The 25,772-nt window shown below is 35.0% G+C and overlaps 16 protein-coding genes across 16 annotated transcripts; 11 read left to right on the top strand and 5 right to left on the bottom strand.

Moving 5' to 3' along the window:
* Nucleotides 1-206: 206 nt before the first annotated feature.
* WICANDRAFT_79480 (uncharacterized protein) lies at nucleotides 207-1,634 on the top strand (the record flags this gene model as incomplete). Its single annotated transcript, XM_019184901.1, has 1 exon — nucleotides 207-1,634. One exon carries the CDS (start codon nucleotides 207-209, stop codon nucleotides 1,632-1,634), a length of 1,428 nt encoding a protein of 475 aa, XP_019038143.1.
* A 447-nt stretch (nucleotides 1,635-2,081) lies between these two features.
* On the top strand, nucleotides 2,082-3,026 carry GLO1 (lactoylglutathione lyase GLO1; the record flags this gene model as incomplete). Its single annotated transcript, XM_019181872.1, has 1 exon — nucleotides 2,082-3,026. The coding sequence occupies one exon, from the start codon at nucleotides 2,082-2,084 to the stop codon at nucleotides 3,024-3,026; it is 945 nt and encodes a 314-aa protein (XP_019038142.1).
* Nucleotides 3,027-3,111: 85 nt separating this feature from the next.
* MXR2 (peptide-methionine (R)-S-oxide reductase) lies at nucleotides 3,112-3,516 on the bottom strand (the record flags this gene model as incomplete). Its single annotated transcript, XM_019182019.1, has 1 exon — nucleotides 3,112-3,516. One exon carries the CDS (start codon nucleotides 3,514-3,516, stop codon nucleotides 3,112-3,114), a length of 405 nt encoding a protein of 134 aa, XP_019038141.1.
* A 340-nt stretch (nucleotides 3,517-3,856) lies between these two features.
* EMI1 (Emi1p) lies at nucleotides 3,857-4,093 on the top strand (the record flags this gene model as incomplete). Its single annotated transcript, XM_019181946.1, has 1 exon — nucleotides 3,857-4,093. A coding segment is annotated over one exon (237 nt), but the record flags the coding sequence as incomplete, so codon positions are not given.
* A 702-nt stretch (nucleotides 4,094-4,795) lies between these two features.
* Nucleotides 4,796-5,645, top strand: WICANDRAFT_93649 (uncharacterized protein). Its single transcript, XM_019186424.1, has 2 exons — nucleotides 4,796-5,296; nucleotides 5,361-5,645. Exons 1-2 carry the CDS (start codon nucleotides 5,002-5,004, stop codon nucleotides 5,366-5,368), a joined length of 303 nt encoding a protein of 100 aa, XP_019038139.1. The 5' UTR covers nucleotides 4,796-5,001; the 3' UTR covers nucleotides 5,369-5,645.
* On the bottom strand, nucleotides 5,641-7,683 carry WICANDRAFT_93648 (protein disulfide isomerase PDI1). Its single transcript, XM_019186423.1, has one exon. It carries the CDS (start codon nucleotides 7,603-7,605, stop codon nucleotides 6,082-6,084), a length of 1,524 nt encoding a protein of 507 aa, XP_019038138.1. The 5' UTR covers nucleotides 7,606-7,683; the 3' UTR covers nucleotides 5,641-6,081.
* Nucleotides 7,684-8,037: 354 nt separating this feature from the next.
* SDH7 (Sdh7p) lies at nucleotides 8,038-8,474 on the top strand (the record flags this gene model as incomplete). The annotated part of the gene is made up of 2 exons (XM_019183550.1): nucleotides 8,038-8,352; nucleotides 8,409-8,474. The coding sequence occupies 2 exons, from the start codon at nucleotides 8,038-8,040 to the stop codon at nucleotides 8,472-8,474; spliced, it is 381 nt and encodes a 126-aa protein (XP_019038137.1).
* Nucleotides 8,475-8,910: 436 nt separating this feature from the next.
* Nucleotides 8,911-9,786, top strand: RRP7 (Rrp7p; the record flags this gene model as incomplete). The annotated part of the gene is made up of 1 exon (XM_019184900.1): nucleotides 8,911-9,786. One exon carries the CDS (start codon nucleotides 8,911-8,913, stop codon nucleotides 9,784-9,786), a length of 876 nt encoding a protein of 291 aa, XP_019038136.1.
* A 72-nt stretch (nucleotides 9,787-9,858) lies between these two features.
* On the bottom strand, nucleotides 9,859-11,013 carry GRH1 (Grh1p; the record flags this gene model as incomplete). Its single annotated transcript, XM_019185744.1, has 1 exon — nucleotides 9,859-11,013. The coding sequence occupies one exon, from the start codon at nucleotides 11,011-11,013 to the stop codon at nucleotides 9,859-9,861; it is 1,155 nt and encodes a 384-aa protein (XP_019038135.1).
* A 1,647-nt stretch (nucleotides 11,014-12,660) lies between these two features.
* On the top strand, nucleotides 12,661-14,103 carry WICANDRAFT_79472 (uncharacterized protein; the record flags this gene model as incomplete). Its single annotated transcript, XM_019184899.1, has 1 exon — nucleotides 12,661-14,103. The coding sequence occupies one exon, from the start codon at nucleotides 12,661-12,663 to the stop codon at nucleotides 14,101-14,103; it is 1,443 nt and encodes a 480-aa protein (XP_019038134.1).
* Nucleotides 14,104-14,666: 563 nt separating this feature from the next.
* GID7 (glucose-induced degradation complex subunit GID7) lies at nucleotides 14,667-16,289 on the top strand (the record flags this gene model as incomplete). The annotated part of the gene is made up of 1 exon (XM_019183549.1): nucleotides 14,667-16,289. The coding sequence occupies one exon, from the start codon at nucleotides 14,667-14,669 to the stop codon at nucleotides 16,287-16,289; it is 1,623 nt and encodes a 540-aa protein (XP_019038133.1).
* A 59-nt stretch (nucleotides 16,290-16,348) lies between these two features.
* On the bottom strand, nucleotides 16,349-18,130 carry ATG22 (Atg22p; the record flags this gene model as incomplete). Its single annotated transcript, XM_019181893.1, has 2 exons — nucleotides 16,349-17,679; nucleotides 17,749-18,130. 2 exons carry the CDS (start codon nucleotides 18,128-18,130, stop codon nucleotides 16,349-16,351), a joined length of 1,713 nt encoding a protein of 570 aa, XP_019038132.1.
* A 376-nt stretch (nucleotides 18,131-18,506) lies between these two features.
* On the top strand, nucleotides 18,507-19,154 carry WICANDRAFT_79469 (Tim17/Tim22/Tim23/Pmp24 family protein; the record flags this gene model as incomplete). The annotated part of the gene is made up of 1 exon (XM_019184898.1): nucleotides 18,507-19,154. One exon carries the CDS (start codon nucleotides 18,507-18,509, stop codon nucleotides 19,152-19,154), a length of 648 nt encoding a protein of 215 aa, XP_019038131.1.
* Nucleotides 19,155-19,892: 738 nt separating this feature from the next.
* Nucleotides 19,893-21,377, bottom strand: SRO9 (Sro9p; the record flags this gene model as incomplete). The annotated part of the gene is made up of 1 exon (XM_019184897.1): nucleotides 19,893-21,377. The coding sequence occupies one exon, from the start codon at nucleotides 21,375-21,377 to the stop codon at nucleotides 19,893-19,895; it is 1,485 nt and encodes a 494-aa protein (XP_019038130.1).
* A 1,368-nt stretch (nucleotides 21,378-22,745) lies between these two features.
* Nucleotides 22,746-23,483, top strand: WICANDRAFT_79467 (uncharacterized protein; the record flags this gene model as incomplete). Its single annotated transcript, XM_019184896.1, has 1 exon — nucleotides 22,746-23,483. One exon carries the CDS (start codon nucleotides 22,746-22,748, stop codon nucleotides 23,481-23,483), a length of 738 nt encoding a protein of 245 aa, XP_019038129.1.
* Nucleotides 23,484-24,298: 815 nt separating this feature from the next.
* WICANDRAFT_100867 (uncharacterized protein) lies at nucleotides 24,299-25,486 on the top strand (the record flags this gene model as incomplete). Its single annotated transcript, XM_019180308.1, has 1 exon — nucleotides 24,299-25,486. The coding sequence occupies one exon, from the start codon at nucleotides 24,299-24,301 to the stop codon at nucleotides 25,484-25,486; it is 1,188 nt and encodes a 395-aa protein (XP_019038128.1).
* Between the last annotated feature and the right edge of the window lie 286 nt (nucleotides 25,487-25,772).

Genomic DNA, 25,772 nt, shown 5'->3' with positions numbered 1-25,772 from the left:
GATGCCATTCAATTCTTTGTACGTTATTGATGATGGTTCAATTGATCTACAAAAAGTGTTGAAGTAGTGGCCCTTGACGATTTTGTTTTTTTGATTGGCAGACTTTTTTTCTTTGATCTGAAAACAAGAATTTTGAGCTTTTGTGAGGAAGAAAACAGAGGAATTGTATCGTTATACAATCAATTGAGAGAGGAATAACTATAAGAATGGGTTACCAAGGTCATGGAGGCAGCAGGGGCGGCGGCAAAAGAGGTGGTGCGCGTGGTGGTTTCAACAACAGTCGTGGTGGATTTGGAGGAGGAGGTCGAGGAGGAGGTGGTGGTAGAGGAGGTCGAGGAGGCTCTAGTGCTGGTCGTCAAAGTCATGATTCAGGCTCAAGATCCAGCTATAGTGCCAACAACCAGCAGCAACAGTACTACGATCAAGGTGCTCAGCAATATAGTGATGGCAATGCTTATGGCGCTGAAGCCCAAGCACAACAAGATTATGCACAACAACAAGCTCAATATGATCAATATTACCAACAAGGACCACCTCCATCACAAGGTTCTTATCAAGATCAACCACCTTTTGACCCTAATGCTCCACCTGCTCAGCCATACTATGAGTACCCACCTCATGCTGATCCAAATGGAGTTCCACCAAATGGAGCTTATGAAATGCCACCACATGCTGACCCAAATGTTCCTTATAATGTTCCACCTGAAGCAACAGGAATCCCACCTCATGCCAACGGAGAAGGTGCTCCTCCAACAAGTGCAGGTGGTGTTCCAGGTGAAGAAGTTCCAGGTTCAGTAGCCACAGATCATAGTCAAATACCACCAGACCAAGCTGCTGGTGACATGAATGCTGGTTCATATGCTCAACATTTCCCAGGGTATCCATATGATCAATCAGGTGCATGGGTCGAAAGAGGATACCATGATGATATTGAGAAAAAACTTCAAACTTTAAAACAAAATTATGCAACTCAGACCAAGAAATATAACGATTTGAAAGAGAAATACAAATTGAGTAATGAAAATGCAGAAAAGAAGATAAAGTACCAAGCAGAAAAGATAAAGAAGTTAACAAATCTGACAAGTAAAACAGAAAAGATCACGGTACCTGACGGGGAAGGTGAAATTGAAGTTAATGCTGAAAACGTTAAATATTCAAACAAAGATGCCGTTAATAAAGATTCTGTCTTGAATGCACTAAAAGCAGAACGTGATGTTTATAAAGGGAGAACTGAAGCTTTGGCTAATGATTTGAAGAAAGCTCAACATGATAAAGTTGCAGCATTTGATGATGCTAAGAGTAAAGAAGATGAATTGAATGAATTTAAAGATAAATATTTGGAGCTGGAGAAGGAAAAACAAGAATTACAATCTAAATTAGATCTTTTGGAAAAAGAACCACCAAAATCTCCAGTTTTGAAAGCTATTGATGCTAATGGTGATACTAAAATGAATGGAGGTGACGATATTGACAATCCAAAAGACATCAAAGCATTATCTGAAAGAAAAGAATATTATAAGAATAAATATTTGAGATTGCTAGAAGAGAAAAATGCTGAGCAACAAGGATTCCTTCAAGTTAATAAAAGATTACTTGAACAATTCCTTTTCACTCCAAAACCTGCTGAAGCTTAGAAGAATGTGATGAATGAATATGTATATTACAAGTGGCTGAATATGTGTTTTATAGTTGATTTTGAATGCTTTGTTTTTTCTGATGTTTGACTCATTTAAGTAGGGCTAAAAATTAAGCCGATCTCTAACTATTAGCCTTGTCGCCTAACATGAAAATTGACTCTGATACTATTGAACCGAATTCAAGCACTTTTAAATGGCACAAAGCAATTACAAACAGCCATTTTAAGCTGGTTTGCAGTAGAAATCGAGAGCATTGTAAAGTCCGGTTGATTGTCTTTCGAGGAGTATCAAATTATCGGCAAAAAAAAACTTATATATAGGAATTGCTATCATCGAGAAATTGCCAAAATCCAAACTTTCTACACAATTCAGAGTATGTTCACTCAGTCAATTAGACAATTGAATACTTTAATTAGATCACCAATTGCTAACACTATCAGAACAATGGCTTCTTACAATCCAAAATCACTTACTTTCAATCACACTTGTCTTCGTGTCAAGGATCCAAAAGTCTCTGTTGAGTACTATACAAAGAACTTTGGTTTGAAATTGATTCATCATCAACAAATCCCAGAATCGAAATTTGATTTATATTTCCTTTCTCAAAATGATGAAGGTGGGTCCCCTTTTAACAGAGAAGGTGTTTTAGAATTGACCCATAATTATGGTACTGAAAATGATCCAAACTACAAAGTTAGCAACGGTAATGAAGAACCACATAGAGGATTTGGTCATATTTGTTTTTCAGTTGATAATATTCAAAAAGCTAGTGATGTTTTATTAGCCAATGGTGTTAAATTCCAAAAAAAATTGACTGATGGTAGACAAAAGGATATTGCTTTTGCATTGGATCCTGATGGATACTGGGTTGAATTGATTGAAAATGGGTTAGATAAGATTGAAAATGAAACTAACACCAATACTTATAAGTTCAATCATACCATGATCAGAGTTAAAGATCCTGTCAAATCTTTGAAATTTTATCGTGAAGTTCTTGGTTTCAAATTATTATCCACAAAAGAAGTTGAAGCTGCTAAATTTACTCTGTACTTTTTAGCTTATGATCACTCAGACTCATTCACTGAAAACTCATTGGAAAAACATGAACAATCAAAGAGGGAAAGTGTCTTGGAATTGACTCATAACTGGGGTACTGAAAATGATCCAAATTTCAAATATCACAATGGTAATGAACAACCTCAAGGTTATGGTCATATTGGTATCTCATTAGATAACCCAGGTGCATTCTGTAAAGAAATTGAATCTAAATATGGCGATGAAGTTACTTGGGGCTTGAAATTTAACCAAGGTAAAATGAAAAACATTGCTTTTATCAAAGATCCAGATAACTATGCCATTGAAATTTTACCAGCAGAATATAACTTTTGATTAGTATGCTACTTTGTTTATGTAAATGATTGTGATTTATTATATACTTGATTTCGTAAAAGTCATTATACTATGCCATGGATACCTATTTCTCAGGTTCGAACTTCAAAGCTATAGAATTAGCACAATGTCTCTCATCAGTAGGTGTATCATAACCTTCACCTTTGAACACATGACCTAAATGGCCACCACATTTAGCACACATCATTTCAGTTCTTGTCATTCCCAAGGTTTCATCGGTTTTGTAAACTAGAGAACCAGGGATTGCTTCATAAAAAGCTGGCCATCCACAATGGGCATCAAACTTTGTAGAGGATTTATAAATAGGATTTTGACAACCAGCACAATTGTATATACCATTTGCCTTTGTTTTCCAATATTCACCAGTTCCTGGTCTTTCTGTGCCTTTATTCCTCAAGATTTGAAATTGCTCTGGAGATAAGATGGCTCTCCATTCTTCATTGGATTTGTTTATTGGGAACTTTGACATTTTTTGAAGTAGTCTAAAAGTTTGTCTCATGAAACGGAATAATTTAAAACTAGCAAAATAAAGAGAATCAATTTTCGATGGCAATTTGCTAAATGATTTTGAAGTTATTAATTATGGCTTTGAAATCCAAGTCCGATTCGTGGTGTTTGGATGCAAAAGTGCTCGAGATTTTTTTCGCCAAAAAGTCAAAATACATCAACAATTAAAATCATTTTGAACAGTCAAACAGACTTTCAATCAAGATGAGTTCGAATAAAGAAGTGAAGGATTTTAGTGACTTTCCAGTATGTTTTGGATATTCTACTTTTCTTTTGAAGGAGTGAAAACTGACACAAACTAGACAACAATGAGTTGTACGGAAGCTTTTGATCAATTAGTTGCATGTTATTCACTTGGGGGTCAAATAAGACATTATTACAGATATGGAGAGATGAATGACTGTGTCAGTCAATTTTCTAAGTTTAAATTCTGTCTCACCAATAGTGATCCGGTTAAAATTCAACAATTTTACAAGGAAACTTTAGATAAAAAGAAAGATACAGGAAGTAGTGAAGATGTATGGGAACTAAGAAATTGAAACAAAAGGAGGAAGGATCATTGATTTCATAAAAGAAAAGACATTAGTACTAAAAACTTGTTTTAATTATGGCGTTGGGATTATGGGGTGTGCTTATTTATGTTTCCAGCATTCAAACCTATGTGTGGACCTTTTTTTGGTGAAGTATCAAATTATACGTAGTTTCGGGCCAGAAATTATGATGATCTCCTACAGACGTTTTAGCAGAAAATTGGTCAAAGCCTCAGAAGTTTGGAATATTCATGTGAATTACAATTTCAATGCCCCACCTTATGTATATAGAAAGTCATGAAATGTTACCATTCACTTCTCTCATGTACTACTCCAGCTATGATCTTACCATTTGTATATGAATTGGTTCATATTCCGTATACCATAAGCACTCATAGTCGTTGTTGTTTTTTCTTCTCGCTAATTAGTTCTTGCTCTTGGGTGTTGACTCATCAATCCATAGAACTTCTGTAAATTTCCAGTTAACATCAGAGCCAAAATCCCCTAAATATGAGCATCAACAAGGGAACATCATGCATACTGAGTATCTTAGCTAACTTTTCATAAAACTAGTGCAAAATGTGGCATTAATCAAAATTCGAAAGCAGACTGCCAGACTTTACTGGTCATTAAGAATTCTGTCAGCAAGATGTTCAAGTTGAAGAAATGTAGGTTGACTCCCTTATTTAAAGTATTTAAATAAAAGGCAACCTATTCTATTGATCAGACGATGAGTTAAATCAGTTTCTTTTCACTTATTTCCCACTTAATAATTTGAAGGCTTCCCTCAACCTGTCAAAACCAGGTAACATTCCAGAATTTCGCGAATCCTGAATTCACAACGTCAAAAGGAAGACATCAGCCTCTTTAGACGTACATTTCTACTAAACAATCAACTCAATCCTTATCAATATACAATGTCAGAAGAGGAATCAACAATAACGTCTGATTTCAGAGCGTCCAAAGATCTTACCGGCTCTTTTGTTGAGTGGGGGTTAGTTGAAATTGAAAATTGGCTAACTAGATTAGATTTCCATCATGAAGTTATCAAGAAATTCACTTTGAATAACATTACTGGTGATTTATTGCCATATTTAAAAGATAGCCATTTTGATGAGATGGAGCTGGAACTCAAAGACAAAATTAAACTGAAAATTGAAATAAACAAGTTATTATCCTCTCAAAATTATCTTGATCCTAATTCACTAGAGAGTATAAAATTGATCTTGACCAATATCAACAACCTAATACAATCAAATCTAGATTCATCAACAAGAACTTTAAATGATGAATTTTATAAACTAAGAGAAGATCTTGGAAGATTACAAAAACCATTACCAACACCAGATAAAAACCCATCATCACCTTTCAATTTATCAAGTCCAACTAAAAATTCTAAACCATCAACAGGAACAAATTCAAGTTTCACAATATCTTCTCCAAACGAACCTCACCAAAACTTACAAAGAAAACATAGTGAATCCAACAAACACTCGAAATCAAACAGAGGCTCTGCCCTTTTCTCTACAAATTCAAACCATGCTTCAAACTCATCATTAACATCAGTGCATTCACCAACAACTGCGGCAGCAACTTTACAGCCACAGGCTGCTAAACCTGTATCAGAACCTTTGAAGCAGCTGAGAGCATCTACTGATGATCCTTGCTCGAAGATTTTACAAGCAGCTATGAAGAGACATAAATTGAATGATGATTGGAGAAATTATGCCTTGGTTATATGTTATGGTGATCAAGAAAGAATACTAGATCTTGATGAAAAACCTGTTCAAATTTTTAAAGAATTGAGAGAAAATGGGAAACATCCTGCAATTATGTTGAGACAAAAAGCTGATTTTAGCGTGGAACCTGGTAAGAAATTGAGTGAAACACCGGGAGGAAAATTATGAAGAGTCTACATTATTTAAAAAAATCAAAAACATGTGTTATTTATTTAGTTTAATAACCTGTACAAAACTTTTTTTCCCTTCTCTCTTCCGTTAAAGCTCATCATGACCAACATCAGATTCTTTAGCAGCTTCTTCTTTAACTGGTTCAGCATCTTTAGTTAATTTGTTAGCATCAACTTTGAATGTACCTTGTTCTTTGATGAATGAAACTAAAGATTCTAAATCTCTTCCACCTTGATGAACAACTGGGTTTGATTTGTCACCAGCTGGGTATAAGATCAAAGTTGGATAACCAGAGATATCAACATCAACGTCATTTAAAGTAGCATCAACGTTAGCAATGACAACTTTATCTTTACCTTCTTTTGAAGCTTGGTATAAATCACCTAATTCTTCATAAGTTGGTGCTAATCTTTTACAATGACCACACCATGGAGCATAATATTTAACTAAGACATCTTTGGTTTCATCATTAACAATACTATCATGAGTTTTACCAACAATTTTCACAACTGAAGTTTCTTGTTTTGCTGGAATTTCTTCAGATTTAACTTTTGGTTCAATTTCACCCTTGGTGTATTTTTTCAAGAATTTTGGTAATTCTTTTGTAGTTAATTCTTGATCTTGTGGGAAACCATATTTCTTATTGTTGGCTAAATCATGAATGACAAATAATGGGAATTCTTGATCCATATTCAAATTTTCAGCATGACGACCATACTTAGAAGCATCAATACCAACAAAGTTTAGTTTACCTCTGTTTTCTTTGGCAGCTTCAACAATTGTCTTGGACCATTGTTCTCTTTCTTCTGGTGTGTTGTAAAACAAATAAGCTAATGGTAAGTTTGAAGAGACATATGATTGATAAGTTGAACCATCTAATTCACCAAAGAATGGTTTAGTTTCAACACTTAACCAGTCAACTAAATGTTCATAAGTTTCATCACCTTTGTAAACAATTGGTTCTTTTGAATCTTGTAAAAAGATTAATAATTTATCTTTACCATATTTTTTAGCATATTCTGGAGCTTTTGTTTGAACAAATGAGAAATCATCTCTGTGTAAATCAGCTAATTTGTAAAAAGTTTCATTTTGTTTGACACCAGTTTCAATAATGACAGCATTGGTGGCTTCGGTGACAAAATCATCTAAATCAGTGGAATCATCAATTAAGGAAACAGCTGGTAATGATTGTTTAATCATATAGTTGACAATACCATCAGCGGATCTTGGACCTTCATAGTCACTTGGTTCAGATTCACCTCTAAAGACTTTCAAAGTTGGATAACCTCTGATACCATGTTCTTGACATAATTCTTGTTCTTCTGTACAATCAATTTGGGCCAATTTGATATCTTTAGCTTCTAAAATGTCAGCAGCTTGAGAATATTGAGGTCCAAGAGCTTTACAATGACCACACCATGGAGCAAAGAATTCAGCTAAGACTAATGGGTTTTCAGTTAAGAATTTTGAGAAAGTTTCTGAAGTTAATTTAACAACAGCAGAATCTGGTGAGGCAATGGCATCTTCTTCAGCGCCAGCGGCAGAGGAGACAGCAACGACAGCCAATACGGAGGACAATGTCTTTAGGTTCAAGGCAGAGAAGAACTTCATCTTTGAGTTGGATTGATTCTTTATTGAAGTGATTGATGAAGGATCGTTGTTCAAAGATTTGTAATTTTGGTTTTCAATCGTTTTTTAACCCGATTTCAAAAGACACGTAGCACACACCGCGAATTGCCTAAGAAATTAGTAATGCGGGAGGAGTCGCCACTGGGGGTGAAATCAGTTGAAGAGTGAAGAAATTGGTGTATATTAAATGATATTATTGTTTTCACAAAGAATATCTATTTGGTAGTGCTTTTCCAGCTGAAATAAGTCAAAAAATGGTGAAGTTGTACGACTCTAACCAAAACAAAATGATTCTGCCCATAGTCACATGACCTTTCTCCATACAAAATCGGCAGCGTATAACTTGAAAGAATTCAGTTACACTTTAACCAACTTTGTCGAGATTAACAACAACAGGACGTTTATTCCACCTTAATGAGACCCACACTAGTGAATTTAGTGAAACCACGTCGTCCTGAAAGACCGGGCCAAGTCTTACTCCCACCGTTAACACTATACAGAAATATCCTTAGGGCTCATAAGAAATTACCAATAGCTCAAAGACAACTAGGTGATCTCTACGTGAAAGAGGAGTTCAAAGCTCACAAAACCACCGATAATCCTTTATATATCGTTGGTTTCTTGACTAGCTGGCAAGATTACTTGAATTTGATCACCAAGGGGAAATGGATGGAAAGTTCTTTGACTAGTGAACAATTATCCAAAATGAGTCCTGACCAAGTGAACCAAGTGAGTGCTATTTATTGATTCTTAAAATGATTCTATTTACTAACAACAGTTATTAGTTGTATGAGTTGATGAAAGAAACTCAAAACTATTACAAAGAGAATCCAAAAGAGGAAGATGATTGAAGAGAAGGAGGAGATATTGATAGAGAAACCACAATACTGTAAATAGTGAGCTTACCACCCAAACTAGAATTTGCATTGTATCATATAATAATCAAAGACTGAACAGCTTGAGTCAGTTAATTGTAATAAATGAGATAGTTGAAATATGAAAAATCATGACTAAAACACCATTTTTCCTCCCTTAAAAGCGTAATTTGAAACTCCACAACATAAGGACCATATATTCCAAGCAGGTTTACAATTCTAATAACCTTCTCTCTACTGTTTTAATTAACTTTGTCACCTCTCTTTTGAGCTCATCTCTTAAGTATGTGATGTCCGGATGTTTCTCATCACGCTTGAACCAGCGAGGCAAAAAAAAATTTAGAAGATGCATAAAGAACTGAAATCAATAAATCATCAACCAAAACTCTCAACATCACAGTGAAACTAAAGAATGAGTGAAGCTATAGAGGAAATCAAAGGGTTCCAAGTTGTTCCTTTACTTTTGCAACCTTCAAAACTCTTGAAGAACCAATCTATCAAACATTACATTTACGTCAAAAAGCATCAATCCAATACAGACAAAGAATTAGCAGAAAGATCATTATTTTTAATAAATCCACCAATTAATTCAACTTTATCAAATATTAAAAATTTTTTCAAAAAAATTTCACAATCAAGTATTATTGAAAATTTCTTTCTTAATGTTGAAAATTTGGATTATGAAATAAATTTAACAAAATTAACAACTGATTTATATGATCAAGATGAAAAAAATTTACAAGAAGGTATAAAACTACCGAATGGAACTGGACTAGTTGTATTTGTGGATAAAGCTGCTGCCAATTTAGCCTTTTCCAAAATAAAGAAATATGTCAAGAATAGTCATAAAGATTTATATCAATGGAATTTTAATGAAGATCAACCTGCATCTATAAGGTTTACAAAAGCTTATCAAAACGATATTTTACCAGCTGAAGAGACATCAGAAGCCGTGGCACAAGCATTAGAGGATTTTGAAAAACGTGAAGCGGATTCAATCAGTCAATTAGAGGAGATGAAGACATTAGTTGATGAAGATGGGTTTACTATGGTTGTTGGTAAGAATAGAAAGACAAAGAAAGGTATACTGGGTAAGATTGATAGTGTTAATAAAGTGGTTAAAGATAAGAATGAAGTGAAGTCTAAAAAGAAGGAGAAGGAAGATTTCTATAGATTCCAAATTAGAGAACGTAAGAAGTTGGAAATGAATGAATTAGTTAAGAAATTTAGACAGGATCAAGAAAGAATTAAAGAGTTGAAAGAAAAGAAAAGATTTAGACCATATTAATCATTGCATAGTTGAAGTAAATATACACCTACATTTAATTTTTAATCTGATTGTTTATTTTTTTGGTAGAGTTCATTTCTTTGGTGGAGGAGGTAAAGCTGCATCTGTTTCATGAGATGGTCTTCCTTGATTATCCAATTCCCTACTCTTTTCACCTTCCTCTTGTAAATAATCCAATAAATCTGATTTCACTGCCCCTTGTTTCTTCTTTCTACCGTGGATTGGTGGTGGAGCACCTGCAGATAAAGGTGAAGGAGTACTGACTGAACCTTGTTTTGAAGTTGGAGGTGGTGGGATAGAGGCAACAGGAGGTAACGGATTCACTGGATTAAAACTTTCTTGACTCAAATTATGTGATGGGGAGAAATTTGGTGTATAATTTGGAGTCATATTATCATCAAATAAGATTGAACCAGGCTCAAAATTTAAAATTGCTTGAGGTAATCTGTGTAAAAATCCATAACCAACTCCACATCCCAATAAGCCAGCTCCACCCCAGTTTTCAAAAGGTTGAATAGTAACAGGTCTAACAACATCGTAATCATGGTTATAGACGTATAGGATCAATGATTGATTCTTCTTTGATGTAATCAAACGTCCCAATAAATCTTCACCACCAGTGGCTAATAATCCATCTTGAGCACCAATGATATAATCTGAATGTTCAATTAAGCCAGCTCTTTCTGCTGGTGAATTTGGATGTATCTCCAAGACGTGATAAACAAAAGTTGCAGTGATTAATGGGGTCCATTGTATCGATACACCAATTTTTTCAAAACTTTGTTGAATAATATTATTTGGTTTTTGATCTATTGGGATATCATCCAAATTGCTTGAACTTGATAACTCTTTAATATTAACTTCAATGTTTTTCAAAACACCACCTTTAGCATTCCAAACTTCAAATATAACAGATCTGTTTTTACAATTTTCAATTTCTTTGATTAGGTATTCATAATTTGGAACCAATTGCTGTTGTTCATTATAACCAGTCGGTATTTCATGACCATTTATACCAATGATGTAATCAAACCAACTTTCAAATTTCAATTCAGATGCTTTTGATTCAGGTTTAACTGAAATAACTCTTAGCCCATATTTATTGAATTTTGTATTACTGAAGTAGGCATCATTTTCTAATATGGATTCATCATTAGCACCGCCACTTATTATAGTTTCAGCGGATTGTTCAATTGATTTAACGAATTTCTGAGCAAATGCAAACATTTTCTAAAGTGATGATCTTTTCAATGTTGTATGGATTCGATTGATGAGTTTGTTGTTGTCGACATTAATTTTGGGATTGACAATTGAACGAAATGATTTTACAGAACGGATTCGCGAACTTCAAGTGTAAATTTTCGCGAATGTCTTTTCGAGATAATTTGAGAGGAACTTTGCAAGTTTCAACATTAGATTCATCTTGATGACAAGTTTCGAGCCAGGATGCTCAAGATTTAGTGGTTGGGGCCTTAATATGAGGATATGAACTTGTTTCAAAAGCCGTGTGCTGAACTAACTTGATAATTAATTGGCCATGAACGTTCACATCTTGCAGGATCAGATCAATATAGATATACAATATATATATGGACCATTCTCATTATAACAGGGCTTGTTGTCAGGTCGCCAGTTAATTATAATACAATCTATAGGAATCTGGTATGGCTTGATGTGAAAAGCTTTGATTCACCATAGCTACTAGACAAATAGTTTTTCCAGGGAACCAGCAAACCAGACAAACGTTGAACCTAAAGTTTCGTACCATCAGTTCCACACATCAACCACCTCGTTGGTGTATGTTTGCAGGCTAAATTCGAAACCGTTGTTCATTTTCGAAGCTATACAGATCAGTTAAACACATGATTTTACATTGTTCCGTACTGCACTTGAGGAAAGATTCTCCGTGGGGTCCCCAGAGTTCAAAGTCTCATCATGAGCTACACTCAACTCAGCTCATTTCTAGTACCATACCCCAGGATAGACTTCAGGACAAATGAGAATTTTTCATCTGTAACTGGAGTAGCTCATGTACAGTGTTTTTCCAATTAGCTGAATGACTTGAAAGTTATAGCTAGGATGATGATACTGTTTGGTTTGATTTGTTGCTGTGTTATAGCTTGTAGTTCTGATGGTGATCCACTAAAGTTTCAAGAAATCTATTCACTCTTGCTTGTAGAAGAACCATGAGCACTACAAGATCTAGCACTCCGAGCCTACAGTTCTACTGCACTCCGCTTGCCATGAGGTAATGAATTACAAGAGCCAGCGTAGTAAATTCTGGAGTCTTCTGAGCCCAATGTCATCACCAGTTGTTTGAGCTCAGGAGATTTCATGTCCAGAGGTTTTTCCGAATGGGACAAACAACGGTGAACGTTACAATGAACATGAACAATTACATGAACATGCTCAGTTCATGCTATCAATTCATGGATCACGGATGATTGATTCTACTCGGTAGAATCGACTTTACAGCTGGCTATTATCTCGTAGACCCAAAGTACGCTGAACATGAGTTCAATATTATTATTCCTCAATACCATCAACCTGCTTAATGATAAACTTCTCACTTCTCACCTTTAACGAGATCTTAGTACAGAGAAGATATCAAATATGATCTCAGTTCAAATGACACACCAAATTTCACAACTTCAAGCTAAACTACGTCAATTTTTAGCACCAAAATCTCATTTTTTGTCCACAACAGCACACTGAAACTTTTCCGGACACGAGACATTTCTGTCTTTTCTCCTCGAGACCCCAAAGAACAAGTATTTAAAAGTCAGATTGTTCCTCATTTTCACTCTTGTTTTCAATTCTTAACCCAATTCAAACAAATAACAATCTTATTACATCTCACATATATCTTACAAGATGAGTTCATCAAAACAATTGAAAGAAGAAGTTGACAAAATTGTCAAAGATTTCACCGTTGATGAAACATTGCTAAAAACTTTGACCGACTACTTTATTGAAAGTATGGATGCTGGTTTATCTCACAAGAGTGAAGAAAAATCAAAAGGTTTACCAATGATTCCAACTTATGTCACCAGAATCCCAACTGGTAGAGAACATGGTACCTTTTTAGCTGCTGATTTAGGTGGTACCAACTTCAGAGTTTGTTCTGTTGATTTGCATGGTGATTCAACTTTTGCTTTAGAACAATCAAAGGCTAAAATCCCTGAAGATTTGTTGGATGGTACTTCTGAAGAATTATTTACTTATTTAGCCAAGAAGGTTAAACAATTTGTTGAGAGACATCATGCTGATAAAGTTTCAACTGATTCTGAAAAACATTTGAAATTGGGTTTTACTTTCTCATACCCAGTTAATCAAACTGCTTTAGATGCTGGTACTTTGATTAGGTGGACTAAAGGTTTCAAGATTCAAGATGTTGTTGGTAAAGACGTTGTCCAAGCTTTGCAAACCGAATTGGATAAACAAAGTGTCCCAGTTAAGGTTGTTGCATTGGCTAATGATACCGTTGGTACTTTATTAAGTCATGCTTATGCTACTGGTGCTTCTCCAAATGGTAAACAAGGTGATACTGTTATTGGAGCGATATTTGGAACTGGAACAAACGGAACCGCTACATTTCCATTAGAAGATATTCATAAATTAGACCCTGAATTGGTTAAAGAATTGAAGGCTAATGGTGAAACCCATATGATTATTAACACTGAATGGGGTTCATTTGATAATGATTTAAAACATTTACCAAACACCATCTATGATCAAAGAATTGACGAGGTTTCCACAAACCCAGGTTATCATATGTTTGAAAAGAGAGTCTCAGGTATGTTTATGGGTGAAATTTTAAGACAAGTTTTGGTTGAATTACACTCTAAAGGTGTCATGCTCCAACAATACCCAACACCTGAAAGATTACCACACAGATTAAGAACCCCATTTGAATTGGATTCTGAAGTTTTATCACATATTGAAATTGATGATTCCTCTCACTTGAAGGAGACTGAATTGTCTTTATTACAATCTTTAAGATTACCAACCATTGAAGAAGAACGTACAGCTATTCAACAAATTGTTCGTGCCATTTCAAGAAGATCTGCTTACTTGGCTGCTGTCCCAATTGCTGCTATCTTGATTAGAACTAATGCCTTAGAAGGTTACCACAAGGAGGTTGAAATTGGTGTTGATGGTTCAGTTATTGAATTTTACCCAGGTTTCAGATCAATGGTTAGACACGCTTTAGCTTTATCTCCAATTGGCCCAGATGGTGAAAGAAAAGTTCATATCTGTATTGCTAAAGATGGTTCAGGTGTTGGTGCTGCTTTATGTGCTAGTACCACCAACTAGATGAATCTTATTTATAATAATGACTGTTTTTAATTAACTCTTTTAATGTTTTGTGTTTTGTCCATATTTGCTGGTCTCATTATGTCATTCATTACCCATTTGTATTTTTGAGTCAAACCTTTTAACTAGTATACCATTTGAATGAATAATTAGAATTGTTTGAATTTGTTGTAGAATCAGCTTGTTTCCACATTGGGCAATCTAGCGTGCTTATCATACTGTGTCGCGAACCGCCAAAACCACATTAGAGAACAAAAAAGTGACAACATCAACTTTTTTGACCCTTTAAAAACCAATTGAATTAAGATTGTTGTTTGCCTATTTAATTACCAATTCACTTGAAATATCATATCTTCTTTACTAGAACTCATACAAACGAGAATTGACCAATAGGTGGTATTCTTTTAGCAACCTTTTTTTGCCTCAAATTTCAATCAAAAAACCACCTTATTAAAAAAAGAATCCATTCATATTTAACAAGACACATTACCGCCACATTGACTTTCAACACTAAACACCCTCAAGAGTCTATTGAGAAAAGTGAAACCAAGAAAAGAAGAACAATGGCTCCAATTCATGACCTTATTGATTCCAATGGGACTTCAGCAACTTCAAGTAATTCTGCTGCAACTTTCAATGCTGAATCGATAAATCAGTTGTTTCCGGAAATTGATAAGAATGAACTCACAAGGTTAATCATCCAGTCATTATCGGATTTGGGGTTTGAGAAATCATCACAAACGTTGAAGGCTGAAAGTGGGTTAGAACTGGATTCTCCTATTATAAATAACTTTATTGCATACATCAAAGATGGTGATTTTCAACAAGCTGAGGAGATTATTGATGATTTGAACCTAGTTGATGATTCTCCTGGTGTTAAGAAAAAGATCAAGTTTTTAATAAAGAGAGAAAAGTTTTTAGAATGCTTGTATTCTGAGACTTCTGGTCATATTGCATTGAAAATATTAAGAAATGAAATTGGAACTTTAACAACCATAAATAACATTAGATCATTGACTGCATTATTAATGAACAAAGAATCCGAACAATTGCAAAAAGTTAACGGGTGGTTACAATCAGTGGAAAATTCAAGAATACTGTTACTAAATGAAATTTCCAGATATATCAATCCTAATGAAATGATTCCAAAATTTAGATTGTTCAAATTACTACAACAATCAATCACACATCAAAGGTCATTAAATCTTTATCAATTTGGTGAAGAACACACACATGTCTCACTATACGAAGACTTAAAATCTGATAAATCAAACTTCCCAGATACAATTGTAAAGACATTAACAGATCATAAAGATGAAGTTTGGTATGTCCAATTCAGTCATGATGGTACTAAACTAGTTACAACTTCAGCTGATCATCAAATCCATGTTTATGACGTTACACAAGATTTCAAAAAGATACACACTTTATCAGGTCACGAGAAACAAGTGATGTATGCTAGTTTCAGTCCTGATGATAAAAGACTACTTACATGTTCTATTGAATCAAAAGCTCGTATTTGGAATCTAGAGACTGGCGAAGCTGAGCAAGTGATTTCATTGATGGGTGATTCCCGTATTTGGTGTGGTGATTGGTATCCGAATGGTGAATGTTTTGTTCTCGGGTCTCCTGATAAAGAAATAATATTGTATGATGCTAATACAGGTCAACAGCTTCATAAATGGGAAGGTCCGATAATTAATGATTTGAAAATTTCTTCAAATTGTAAATTGATTGCTGCAACTTATGAAAAAAACATTGAAGTTTGGGATTTAAACACTAAGGAGAAACTGAAAACTATTGAAATTGGCGAAAGAATTACAAGTTTATCAGTTTCTCATAGAAATCCAAACCATATCCTGATTAATGTCAGTCCTAATGAATTACAAATTTGGGATTGGACTAGGAGTTTATTATTGACAAAGTTTGTTGGGCATAAACAAGAAAAATACATTATAAGGTCTTGTTATGGATATGATGAAAATTTGGTTTGCTCTGGTAGTGAAGATGGTCGTGTTTTTGTTTGGAATAGGGAGTTTGGTGCCTTATTGGGGGCATTTGATGCTCATAAGGGCAATACAAATTGTGTCACTTGGAACCCAAAAATTAAAACAATGTTTGTAACTTGCGGTGATGATTTTATAGTAAGAATTTGGGGTCCATCTCCAAAGAAACTTGCGCCCTAAAGTAATCATTGAGACAGGCTACGAATAGTTGTTTAGTTTTAATGTCATGTAAATTTTTTTTAAACTGTATGATCTGTAATGATATCGGGAAGGCCTTCATCATCCACATGTTCTAACTCTTGAGCTTCTCTTTTACCTCTTTCAACATCTAGTAATGCATAAATTGGCAACGCAAGCAGCAAAAGCACAAACAAGAAGTAGAAAGTATACCGTATGTTGTGTGTTCTATCTGTGATCAACGCCGTTACTGTTGGACCTATAATGGAACTTCCTTTATCTGTAACTGAAAACAAACTAAAAAATGTGGATTCTTTACCCTTTGGGATCAACAAACTGAATAACGATCTACTTATAGTTGCTAATCCACCTAATGCAAACCCATACCAAACAGCCAACAAGTACATTTCAAAATCATGTTTCAATCCAACAACATTGAAGTAAAATCCCAAAATACCATAAAAGGGGATGACTGAGGCCCATATAATTATAGCCATTAAGGAAACTTTAGGTGTAACTTTGAAATATGATTGTAATTGAGGTACAACCATTGATCCAAAGATTGCAAACAAAACAGAAAGAATACCAACGACAACCAACTTTGGTGTTGACATTTGTAACTCAGATCTTGCAAATAGCACGGCAGCTGAATTTATAGTGGTAATAGAGTCTGAAACAATAAACCAACCAAATAAGTAAGTTGCAACGTCCTTTAATGTAGATGCATGTTTGATTGAAATGAATAATGTTTTCCAACCATATTTAACATATTGTAAGATTGCATTTTGATCTTTATGAATTGCTAAAGGTGGCCCAGATCTTGATTTAAGTAAGAAGATTAGTGGCAGTTGAAATACTAACCACCATACCCCAACAAAGAAAATAGCATACTGAATGGAATGTGTAGAGGAACCAGTCTTGATCACCAAAAACATTGAGAGAACTTGCACGATTAAAGCAGATATATAACCTGATGCAGCTCCCATACCACTAATCTTTGTTATCAAGTTGCCTCTTTTGAGTGTCTCCTCCTTATGATCACCATCTTCTTCATGATGATGAGAAGCTTCTTGAACTTCTCTAGTATTGGCCACAAGAATAGGCAAGAACGAATTCCCACAAACATTGACAGCACCAAAACAACTATTGGCAATGATGGCCAGTAAAGATGCAATGTAGTATCTTGAACTTGTTATTGGGAAATACATGATTGTTGCAACAGCACCTATCAAGCCAAATGTAATCAATAATTGTTTCCTATAATGCCCTCTATCAGCTGCACCTGACATGGAAATAACAGTAAGAGTCTGAATAAGCACTGAAACTGAGAACGTATATAGAGCAAATGAAGAAGTATCAATATAACTACCTAAAACGTAAACCACACATTTAACTTGTTCTTGAACTGCACCAACATCATGAGTATCCCTTGTGAATAATCTAGCAACTGGATCACCCAAACCAGGATTAGTGCCATTTGATGGCGGTGGTAGTATTGGGAGCACCACTGGGTTCTCTGTCAGACAAGGAATCAAATGGTTATCCAATCTAACACCATTTTCTCTTGCAAACTGTTCCAATAAGAGCGGTACATACGTTGAAACCGCAGATACAATGAACGGTTCAGCAGCCCATGAATATAAACACCAACCAAAGATCTCCGTTTTCGTGGTAAACCCTTCATTTAATTTTGTGAAGGCGATTGATTCTTCAGTTTGTTCAATATCATTAGAAAGTAATTGCTCTGTTTGTTCAGAAGTATCTTGTTGCGTAGAGCTCGATGCCCTTGACCCTATTCTTATATTACCTTGTTCGCCAGTGAGCTTTGCCCAAGTGTCCTTCATAAAATCAGTCATACTCTTGCCTTAACCATCTAGTACACACCAATTGGTAACAAGAATGCAATCTTTCAAACTGCAATTTACTTCTTGTTGTTTAAACTAAAATTTCTGTCTATTAATTCGAAATTCAATCTGGCTCACGTGTGCTGGCCCTTATCAACTTTCATCAATTCGCGAAATGATTACATAAGAAACAATCACTTACATAATCATAATACCCATTTTTTAGCCTCGGCCGGTGTCTGGATGAGCTTCTCCAAAGTTTTGACAGCTTTTTAGATGATCAAAAAATTTAACCATGTCAACGTCGTTTTGACAAGTTTAAGTTCGATTAGTTATCAATCAACCTCACCAAAGAGACTGGAAATCAAGTAGCAAAATGGTGTTGAATTTAGACGCTCTAGTGAGAAACCCTGCTAATAGGGAATTCTTCCAGATAATCAAGTCCATGAGAAATGGTATTGTTTATGGTGGTAGATTGAGGTTTGCACACGCTTTAGTTATTCAATTGTTATTCAGAAGATCAGTACCTCTAGAGAAAAGATTGAAGTTGGTATTTAGGCAAGCTAAAGATCATGGTAGTATTCTTGCATCATTTGCTCTGATATACAAGCTTTTGATGATGTCCTTGAAGAAATTGAACGGTGGTGCTCCAATTAATGAATTCATTTCAGGGTTCATTGGTGCTTTGATAGTCTATGGAAATAGAACTCCATACTTTAACCATTCAATTGCACACCAAATAACATTGTATTGTGCAGCTAGAGTGTTACTAGGACTTGGGAAGATGTTGGCTTTCAAAATTGCCAAATATTTGAAAGAGGAGCATGGATTCCATAATAAGAAACATATCAGACATGCAATTGGAACCAATACCTGGACACTATTTGCAAGTGTTTCTTGGGGGCTTGTCATGTATTTGCATCGCTATTATCCATCATTCTTACAACATAGTTTAGAATCAAGTATGGTTTATATCTATGATGATTTCAAATGGGATGATCTCAAATCACTCTTGGGTATTTAAATATCCATCAATTAATTCCAATCAATATTCTAATGATCTGTTCTATATGTTGCTTGCAGTTTGATAGTTTGCTTTCACTTAGAGATTATATTAATGATACAATGCCATGATGTTATTTATTATATTTATTCAATTCCCAATTTCCTGAAGTTTCCATGAGAACTCTTCTTCTTTACATAAATGTACAAAAAACAACAAAAAAATAACTATACCACTTGCAAATGAAAATGATATGATTGAAATGATTATTTGACAAATTATTGTAAATTTGAAATGACTTTTTTTCCTTTTTTTTCTTTCTCAATATAATAAAACTCCTCTTTCCTATAATGATTATGACAAAACTAATAGAACAATATACAGAATACTTTTTTTTTGCTTTTTTTTATAATTAAATGACTTTTAAAATCAACTTTTTTGATCAATTTTTTTTTGGATTATGGTATAAATGACATGGACATATTCAACATGATAATCGTGATTTTCAAAATGAGTTCCTCATAATGAAATAAACTCAACATATATGTATAGATAGAATGAAAACCCCTTACTATGAACAAGTTGGTGGATATGGATGATTTGGTGGACAATGCTAATAAATGAAATGAAATGGATGTTAAAAAAAGACTTGAAAACAATGATTCAGAATTGTTTTTTGCTTTCTCTCGTAAAACGGGCATAAAAAAACATGAGTAACTGTTATGATTCTTCAGCACTCGAAAAACATCTAAATCAGCTCTAGTTGGCTGAAACTTCTTCTGGAGCAGCAGTAACAGGTGTAGCTTCAGTTGATTCTTCTTGAGTAGGTTCTTCAGGTGAAGCAGCAGTAGTAGCTTCTTTAACATCTGGCTGAATAACATTAACAGGTTCACTTTCATCTTGACCATTAGCTTCTCTTTGTTCAACTGGTAAAACCCAATTGTTGTAGTTTTCTTTAACTCTAACTTTCAAAGTATTATTACTGAATTCAGCCAATTCTAATAACTCACCATTTAATTCATCAATGGCTTTTCTAATCAAACCAAAATCACCAGCACTCAAGACTGACATTCTGTAAAAACTTGAAATAACAGTCAAATCTAACCAACCTTCACTATTCATTTGTTTTCTTAAAAAGATATCCTTCAACAAGTTTTCAATGGAGAAATAATATTCAATTTGTTTTATCAATGAGAATAATGGTTCTGAACTCTTGTTCAAATGTGCGATATTACGACGATTGAATGGAGCACTGTTGAAGTTATTGTTGTGATGACGGTATTGATTGTTGTAACCATTGTTTTGATATTTGTTGAAACGTCTGTTGTTGGAATATGGACGGAAAGGACGAGTACCAGTTTGACCTGGGAAGGCACCTTGGACTGGGAATGGTTGGAATGGGATAAACTGTTGGAATTGGTTATTTTGGTAACGCATACTGCTGTTACTATGGTGGTTATGTGAATTGTGGTGATTGGATGCTTGATGATTGGCGTGGTGTGAGTTATGAGAATGGGTTTGAGTGTTTTCAGATGAGGTTGATTCAGGTTTTGGAGCAGTGGCTTGTGGTTTTGATGATGATTGTTCAGGCTGTTGCTCAGACTTTCCTTCAGCTTTTGATTCAGCTTTTGGAGCTTCTTTAGTTTCAGCTGGTGTAGTTGAAGCAGTTGGACGTTTTTCAGTTTTGTTTTTTCTCTTTTTAGAATCATTATGAACTTGTTTGTTGTTATTACTCAAGACATTATTGTTCTTGTTTGAGTTTCTCTTTTGACCATGGTTGTTAGATTTCTTTGAACCAGGTTGAGGTAAAACAACTGAAGCTTTGAAAGGGACCCATTTTTCTTTAGAAGATTTAACAGCACTTATCTTTTTGCTTGAAGCGGAACCATTGACTTGTGGTTGTTCATGTGGTGATGGCCAATGCTTGGTATCAACAGAGCTGACATTGGAGTTCGATCTAGAAGATGCAGCAGAACCCCATGCACTAACACTTGGAACAGGAGCAGGAGCTAGATTTTGTTCTTTTTGCTTCTTTTCAGCTTTTGGAGAAGGGTTTGGTGAAGGTAATTGTGTTTGAACCTTGGAATCTTCGTTTTCACCATCAACTTTTGAATCGAGATCCATTGGTTCTGGTGTGCTTTCAACTTCAGTTTGTGTGTTAGCAACTGATTTGGACTCTTCAGCAGCGGAAACTGGAGTGGTTGAGCCAGTGGCGACAACGTCTGCGTATGAATTGGCTGACATCTTTAACTAATGACGTCTAGTTTGGAAATAAGTAAATATTTCTGATGAATTCAAAGTAGGTGTATGAATGGAAATTTGCTTCAAATGTGACTTGTGAAAATCTTTTTTGAAGACTATGAATAACCAAAATAGCTTAAAATGAACTTAATTGTATGGTTGGAATGAAACCTCAACAAGTATAAAAGAAGCTGGGTATATGAACGTTAACGAATCTGGGAAAACCGTTAAAGTACTAATTTGGACTTGACCTATGAATGAGACTAGAAATGAGTCTTTCTGGATTGTTCAAGAACTGATATGTATGATGAGAAGTGTACTGGTGACTTCTTTTGATCCTGAGCTGGTTTACTTTGCAAGTTTTTTTTGCTTTCGAAGGACTGGTTGAAAGTTGGTATAGGTAAAAAGTGAAAAATTACCAAAAAAATGTTTGTACCAATAAAAAAAAAAAAAAAAAAAATAGGTGGTGCTGCTCATACCGGGAAATGATCTTAAAAGTCGGAGCGATCCAACAAAAAAGTTGAATTTTGTGCAAAGTTTTAAAGAAAGAAATGTGTGTGATAATATGAATTTGCAGGGAAATTTGGTTTAAAAGATTAATAGCTGAAGCTCTTCGTAAGGTCTGGTTTCTGGCGTTCAAAGTTGAGGATCTGGATACTATTAAAAATTTTTCATTTGCGGTGTTAGGATGTTGAACCGTTATTTGGTGCCTCGCCTAACAAAAGTCTGAATAAACAAACGCGTAAAGTTTTTACGTGTATATCGGGAAATTTTGGAGAGAATTAGCCATTATTTCGTATGAATCGAATTCAAGGCTTCAAGTGAATTCAGCTCTAGAATTAATAAGTGGTATTTAATATGAGTTAAGAATGAATAGAGGAGTTACAGAGGCCATGATTACAGAAAAGTTATTACATTGGTGTTGATGAACAAGAAAGTCCAACTTCAACTCTTGAGTTATACTAACCTGACCTTTATTCACCAGCTAATTGCAGAAATGCTGTAACTATAATGAATTCAAACTCAACTGTCCAAAAGAACGAGATACTCTATTGATCTCTAGACATGATCGTCAAATCACTAGAGCTTGTAATATTACGTTTCCCTTTTGAAATTTGTTGACATTTCTAGCCTTCCAAGGAGACTGTTGCGACTTATAATCGTCTAATAATCAGTAAGTTTAGTATTTCAACGTTTCGATTCAACTTCAATATATTGATGTTTCGGCCGATAAAGGGCTAGCTTTTTGTGCTGGACTAACCGTTAGCGAAATCTGTCTCGCGAGATTCATGATGAGGAAGAAACCCTTTGCAACTTCCAACCACTTGAACATTAACTCAGAGTTCAAAGCTCAAGCCTAGGACACAGACCATGCTCAAGAATATCACACATCAAATACGGCATTTCCCAAGAGCAGAATGTCAAACCAACAAGAATAGTCTTTGCAGCGAGCTAAACACTTTATCAACACTCATTTCTAAACAATTACATTCTTCAGCCATTAATGCATCATCACCAAAAGGGGAAAAGATTCTTCAAGCAATTTTTGCTCCAAAACGTCAGTTACGCTCGAAACTTCCATTCAAATTCCCAACAAAGCTGAGTTTAAGAAAGGAAAAGCCAGTGTATGTGACCAGAAGTCTTTATAATGACACTAAAACTGAGGAATGGGTTTGTCATGATAGAAGTCTACCAATTGAGTTTTCAGTGAAAAAAGGCCCCAAGTATACTGAAGTTACACAGACAAAAATCACGAATCAATCAGGACCAATCGTTTCACTGCGAGGATATGGAATAATTGGAGAACGCACTGTTGAGGGAAAGCTTATCACTAAAAGCAGACATTATGATGATGGTAGATTCACAAGAAGTATTGTAAGAAAAGTCAGAAAGGTTAACAAATATGATGATGGTGCTGTGTTTACAGAAGAGCGTACTGAAACATGTGTTCCAGATACAGATCCCAATGCACCACCAGGAGCGCTCATCCAAACAGGAGAACTTGTTAAAGAACGCAGTGCACCATTTAAACTGAAAGGTGACCTTTACGATAATAGCTGCAACAACTTTTTGCAGATTTCTTCACTTGAAGCTTCGAAAATAAAGTAGTTTTGACCTGTCACATTTTTTTGTAGTCATGTTTCGCGACCAAACAAAAACAAAAATATCAATCGACCGATTATTCAAAGAGTCTTTTGACCATGCTCATTGTTCACCAACTGCTGTGTTTGTGCCTGAGATACTCAAGAATCACAGAGGTCTAGCAGATTCGGTGAGGTGCTCAGTATTGTTTTCGTTGCTGGTGAAATAGACTCATCATGAGTAGGTGTCGCACTAAGTTGTTTCTTCTACAAAAGGTTCAATATTACAACATAAGGACATATACATCCACAACTGCTAGTCGAAAAGGGCCAACAGAGAAAGTCCAATCACATAGACTTCATTGTTTCACTCGAAATAGCTCATCATCATTACCAGACCAATACGAACCCAATTATGATGCAAAAGAAGAGGACTTAAACGCAAGTGTTGAACGAGAAGCCAGAAAGGTGATCAAGAAGGAAAAGAAACAAGGTTCACAACCAAGGACTGGCACCTATAGGCTATTTGCAAAAGATGGTTGCAAAAGAAAAGAATTCACATTCACAAACGTTAAAGAGGAGCGGTCAAATGCTGAAGTAGACTTAAAAGTCTCTAAAAGAACATCAAAGATAAAAACATCGACTTGGCCATCAAGACTGACAGAATTTACGACGATTAAGAAACCATTGGTTAACACAAATTTTACCTCTACTCATAAATATGATGCCTACAGCAAGTCATACAAAACTAATACAACCATTCCTACCCGGTCAAGCAGGTCTCAATTTCGAAAAAGAGAAGACTGCTCTGGTAATTTTTTTGAAATACTCAAGAGTCATGAAATGGAATATAAACCTTATCACCAATCGGATACAGATATAAAGTTTATTGACAATGGATATAAGTTATACTGGAATGAAGCTAATGTTATACAGTTGGCGAAAGAAGACCGCATCAAAATTTCTTCAGGCGAGACTGTGATGGAAAGCTCCGAAGAAAGTCCTTCTCCAAGCATTGAAGCTGCTTCTATGGTGAAGGTTGCACCAACAACTGTGAGGTTGGTGAGTGCACTTAAAAGTGATCTTTTGGACACTCCAATGCTAAAATGTTCCAAACAAATGATTGATAGAAGAAAAAAAAAGGTTCACAAATATTTGAAAAAGGTCAAATCAGAAAGGATGAATCACCCTATTTTATCTAATGACACTGTCTTCAACTATGTCTCTGATGTGATTAAAACAGTCAACTCTCAAAACGCTCTATTCTTTTCAATTGATTGTGAATTCACAACGGATGGTAAAATACCTAAAGAGATTGGGATTTCAATCTTTGATTCTAGAAAACAACATCTTTCAGTATTCCCACATTTCAAGAATATTCATGTTATTGTGAAGGAGCATTATGATGAAGAGAAAAGATCAGCACAAACATTTCTTGGTGGAAGCTCAATTATTTTAACAGAAACAGAAACCATCCATTTTTTGCAAACCTTAATTGATGCATTTTTCCCAGAAGACATCAATGAGCTGAATGGCTCTATCCCTGCAGCATTCGTTTTCCAAAGTTATGCAACGGATTTGAAAGGACTTCATAACTTGGGTGTCAAATTCCCCAAGAAATTTATGGTGATGGATACATTTTATCTTTATTGTGCTACCCATGGGTCCAAACTTGAGACCAGTACCTTGGCTGGTATGCTGAATAGATTTAATATTCCTCACAGTTATCTACACAACGCAGGAAATGATGCATATTACACCATGTTGTTGCTTTTGAAATTGGCCAATCCAAACTTCAGAATTCAAAATGGTATCGATAACTACATGAATGAATTGAAATATGAGCATGATTGGAGATATGATCTTTACCAAAAGGACGATAAAAGAAAGTTTCTTGACACTTTTAAAGATCGGGATATCGATCAATGGAACATTTATGAGTTTTCTGTTCCGAAAGTCAGACAGAACTCTAAAGCGACTCTTAGAACTGTATATGGAACTAGATACAAATACAATAGAGACGACAAATAAAATGATAATCGTAATGATAGGAGCTCAAAATTCAGCTGGTTTGAAGTTTGAAGCCAATTTGTAGAAAGGATCAAATTCGCGAAAGTTTGTTGATCACAAAAAAAAATGCAGTTGATGGACATTTTAAAATATATCGCTTCAGATCATAAAGAACAGAGTTTTCAGTTTGGAGTTTGATTACATCTATATAAAAGGTTTTGGTGAACTTAAACGCGTTGAATCATTATTTATTTTGTTGGTGTTCCTAGCTCTTTTACTCATCAACCATACACTCTCCAAATCGTTT

Source organism: Wickerhamomyces anomalus, assembly GCF_001661255.1.
Source record: "Wickerhamomyces anomalus NRRL Y-366-8 unplaced genomic scaffold WICANscaffold_4, whole genome shotgun sequence".
Classification (NCBI taxonomy): Eukaryota; Fungi; Ascomycota; class Saccharomycetes; order Phaffomycetales; family Wickerhamomycetaceae; genus Hansenula; species Hansenula anomala.
This window is presented reverse-complemented; position numbering and strand designations above follow the sequence as displayed.

What these genes read in the sequence shown, in the direction of transcription:
- WICANDRAFT_93649 (XM_019186424.1), top strand. Translation starts at nt 5,002, where the DNA reads ATGTCAGAAGAGGAATCAACAATAACGTCTGATTTCAGAGCGTCCAAA.
- WICANDRAFT_93648 (XM_019186423.1), bottom strand. Translation starts at nt 7,605, where the DNA reads ATGAAGTTCTTCTCTGCCTTGAACCTAAAGACATTGTCCTCCGTATTG.